Raw genomic sequence first — 4113 nt, 5'->3', positions numbered from 1 at the left:
GTTAGGGGGGAAAACGACTGTGTCAGAGTATCAGAGTCCCAGTATGGAATGGACGAAACCCATACAGAAAAGGCAACAATGTGTCGATGCATAATTTATGCCTTGCTCATAATTAAATGATCGTGCCTGGGGGTTGGACTTAAAAAAATTGATCTGTACTTTTCTTTTTCCCCTAAAAGGATGTTCTATAAAAAAAAAAAAAGTGGCCCAGAGTATTTTCAACAGAACATGCTTCATTTAGCATGCAGAGGCTGACTTTGGATTCAAATTAAACCCAGGCACCAGGAAAGGCAGGGAGCCTTCCTAGGAGGCTGGCCCCAGGGCCACTGGCAGGCTACAGCTGCCTAGAGCTCTTCTTTCTTTCTGAGACTTCTGTGTCTTTCTGGGTCTTAGGTGTCATGGACCAGGTGCAAATTTGAGCTCCTGCCTCAGTCTCCCAAGTCCTGGGGTTACAGGTTGCACCCCCACACCCTTCTGTTGAGAGTATCTCTGAACTGGCTTTACCAGGGAAGATGAGAATAAGAACTTGGAAACCAAAATGATGTAATAACCCTGCTTGTGAAAGCTTTTTCCTGACTTGGAGGCACTTAGATTTGGGGGCTAGGACGGAAAAGACCCTTAAGGGAAAGGCCCCCTCCCCATTTCCTGAAGGCTACGGGTAAGAGTTGAGTTATGGGACACCAATATAAGGCCAGTCCCCATCTTCCCAGAGACGTAAATTCTGGAGGCCATGTAGACTCACGGAAACCATGCTCCAAGAGGGCTCCCCCTCTTTCCCTCCACCTAGAAGTCCTTTGAGCTGATGAGCCCTCGGGCCTCAAACCATCTGGGACTCAGATCCAGGAAGCAGGTGGTCACCCTGAGGCTAGGGGGCAGGGGCTTTCCATTATTGGAGCAGGAGATTGAGAGAGGGGGCGCCTGGGGCAGTGTGTGTGTGTGTGTGTGTGTGTGTGTGTGTGTGTGTGTGTGTGAAAGATGAGGTGGGACACAGCCTAGATAACCCCTTTGCCTTCTGTATGTCTCTGTTGTGCACCCCTAAGGGTTGTGGGGAGTAGCCTGGGTGGCATAGCAGAGCCCCATGCTGGGTGGGTAAGTTAAGGGGCCCCTGGGCCTGACTGTGCCTGTCCCTCCTAGGGTAGGATCCAGCTGGTGATACAGCTAGGACCTTTGTCATTTGTCCGTCCAGAGACTTTGTCCTTGGGAGGGACTCATCAGAAGGTAGCTTGCTCTGTCTGGCACCCAACTGCCCACCAGGCCGGGCAGACTCTGGCGGCTGGGCAACTGCTCACCTCTTACTCTAACCCTGCAGGTCCTAGAAAGGCTGTTTCAGAGAGGGTTCAGCGTGGCCGCATCCTGTGGGGGTGGTGTGGACTCGTCCCAGTTCAGCGAGTACGTCCTTTGCCGGGAAGAGCGGCGACCACAACCCACGCCAACTGCCGTCCGGATAAAGCAGGAGCCCCTGGACTAGGCACTGCTGCCTCGATGCCCACCTAAGACCCCTCAGTCCTGGGACAACCCCAAGGATATGGAAATAGTGCTGAGGAGTTCTGCCTGTTTGTGCTTCACAGTGGGCACACGACTGAGGGCGGAAATGGAGGGTCTGAGCTCATCCCTGGGAATGCCAGGTGCGGAGGCAACAGAAGGAGGGGGTGCCGGAGGGGGTGCCCGCGGAAGGACTGTTGATGTGATCCAGAGATGCTGCTGCTGCAACTGTGCTACCAGCTTCCCAGCCCTCCTGCATCTCAGCCTGGTACAGCGTCCTCTGCTGTGCCAGTCACTCCAGAGCAGCTGTTTCCCCTCCACACTTGGCAGACATATTTTTCTACAGTATTTAAAACAGAGCTAACTGTCGCTGCACAGGTCGGCAAGGCTACTGGGGACCATCGCTGCTTTTACCTGGTGCTCAGTTCTCAGCCCAACTGTTCAGCAAGCCTTGCAAAAGATGGGCTGCCAGCATTCCAGCCCATGTGCCTGCTGAGCTGGGTCTGTGGGGACAGATGTGGGGTGGCGGTGCTACAGGAGGTGGAACAGAGTCCTCCAGGGCCAGGGCAGCCGGGAAGAGGGCAGTGGGGGCTATGTGACTCTATGACTTTTATCTGAGACACTCTGCTGCCACCTGTGTCCCAGACTGCACTTGGTGCACACCTGACCTGCTAATGCCCAGGGGCTTCCAATCCCAACTGACTGTGCTCACATCTGGGTTCTTGGAGAAGTCTTCCCCCACCCAGTCAGCATGGGGGCCACAGCTTATCTCAGGAATGGGCCCTTCTACCAAGGGACCCATCTGTCAGCATCACTCTCTGGGTCCCCAGCTCAGGGAACCACCCTCCACCCTAGCACCAGTTTTCCCATTCACATGCACATCAAGTGTTAATGAAATGTCCTAAACTAGCCTGTCTATAAGGCCCAGACCCAAGCTTACCTAGTGCTCTTAACCCCAGATTTCCAACAAGGACTGGTCCTGAGAGGTCCTCACAGATCTGCTCTCTCCCAGACGACAGGCCCAAAAGATGGATACCCTGGCCTTGTCACATCTCCCCTAGTTCCTCCCAAGTGGAGGAATCGCAGAGAACTGACAGATGGGGTGCCCTGGCCGGCACCCCCCTTGTGTATAACGCCTGTAGACTTGTATATGACTCCTTTAATATTGTAAAAATGCTGATGTACAATTGTCCTTCCTGTGTTTGTGTGAACACACCGCGTTCCCGGTTCATACCATAAAGGACGCTATAAAGCAAAAAACTGAGGCTCCGTCCTGTGCAGAAACTGCAGCCAGACTCCCACACTTCACTTCTGGCAGAAAGGTTTGGGGACCAGTTTCCTTCTTGGGTTCTTGTGGTTCAGATCGAGGAAGGAGCAGCCACCGGAGGGAGGCATGGGGTCACAAGCCTGCTGTTATTACTGGGTTTGGGTGTTTTCATTACTTCTGCGGATCCCCTCTGGGCTACAGGGATTCAGAATTCTGATTCCTAGCCCCTAACCAGATACAAAACTGAGAGGTAAGCAGGTTTCTGTGGGATTCAGACCAGAGTCTTGGATTTTTACATGTTATTTTAGCTGGAACTGAGCTGATGTTTCCCTCCTCCTCCTTTTCCTCCTTCTCTTCCTCCTCTTCCTCCTCCTCTTCCTCTTCCCTCCTCCTCCTCCTCTTCCTCTTCCTCCTCCTCTTCCCTCCTCTTCCTCCTCCTCTTCCCTCCTCCTCTTCCTCCTCTTCCCTCCTATTCCTCCTCCTCCTCCTCTTCTTCCTCCTCCTCCTCTTTCTCCTCTTCTTCCTCCTCTTCCTTCTCGAGGTCTGTTTTTTTTTTTCAGGGATCTTACTATGAATCCAGGCTAACTTGGAATTCACTGTGTACTCCTGATTGGCCTGAGACTCCCAAGTCCTGAGATTGCATCTGTTTGTCATATCTAACTTGTTCCCTTTAAACCCTGACACACCTACACAAAGGTATGAGAATCTCAGGCCGGCCAAGCAGCAAAGACTCTACACCAGCTTGCAAACTGAATCGTGATGTCCCTTTCCAGGAAAGGAGTCAGAACATGTCATAGAGGCCTCTGATTTTAATGAACTTTTAAAAAAACTTTTTTGTTGTTGTTTTTTCAAGACAGGGTTTCTCTGTGAAGCTCCGGCTGTCCTGGAACTCACTCTGTAGACCAGGCTGGCCTCGAACTCAGAAATCCACCTGCCTCTGCCTCCCAAGTGCTGGGATTAAAGGCATGTGCCACCACTGCCTGGTTTTTTTTTTTTTTTTACTCAAAGTCCTGTATGTTTAAGCCCACGAGGACTTGTTTTACATGCCTGCCAAGGGCCACCAGCCACAGAGCTTGGAAGGCCAGCACCCTACATGGCCACAGAGCTGCCATCCCAGTGTAGAATCTAGTTTGCTGGTCAAACTTGTTAGGCTTCTCTGCTTAGCGGCATGCCTACAGCTGGTGCATCTGGATTTTGGCATCAGGCAGGTATCTGAGGGGAGGAAAAGGGTTGTGTTTGTTAGCAGGGAAGTCTTGTGGAAACGCCTAGTGCTGTGTGTGTTTATGGATTTTACCCCCCTGGCATAACAGCTCATGTGAGTCCTGAGGGGTGGAGATTCTGTAGTTCTTACAAGACATCTTTTT

The 4113-nt window shown here is 52.0% G+C and overlaps 1 protein-coding gene across 3 annotated transcripts in view; it reads left to right on the top strand.

The window, feature by feature from the left end:
• Positions 1-2742, top strand: part of Kctd15 (potassium channel tetramerization domain containing 15) — a 16317-nt gene extending 13575 nt beyond the window's left edge. For all 3 annotated transcript variants that reach the window (XM_031386182.1, XM_031386180.1, XM_031386181.1), the window contains exon 7: positions 1310-2742. In XM_031386182.1, coding sequence (XP_031242042.1) covers positions 1310-1468 — 159 coding nt within the window. In that variant the 3' untranslated portion in view covers positions 1469-2742. The remainder of the gene's footprint in view (positions 1-1309) is intronic.
• The last annotated feature ends 1371 nt before the right edge of the window (positions 2743-4113 follow it).

Source organism: Mastomys coucha, unplaced genomic scaffold, assembly GCF_008632895.1.
Source record: "Mastomys coucha isolate ucsf_1 unplaced genomic scaffold, UCSF_Mcou_1 pScaffold21, whole genome shotgun sequence".
Taxonomy (NCBI): domain Eukaryota; kingdom Metazoa; phylum Chordata; class Mammalia; order Rodentia; family Muridae; genus Mastomys; species Mastomys coucha.
The sequence above is the reverse complement of the archived record's forward strand: the minus strand, read 5'-3'. Positions and strand labels throughout refer to the sequence as shown.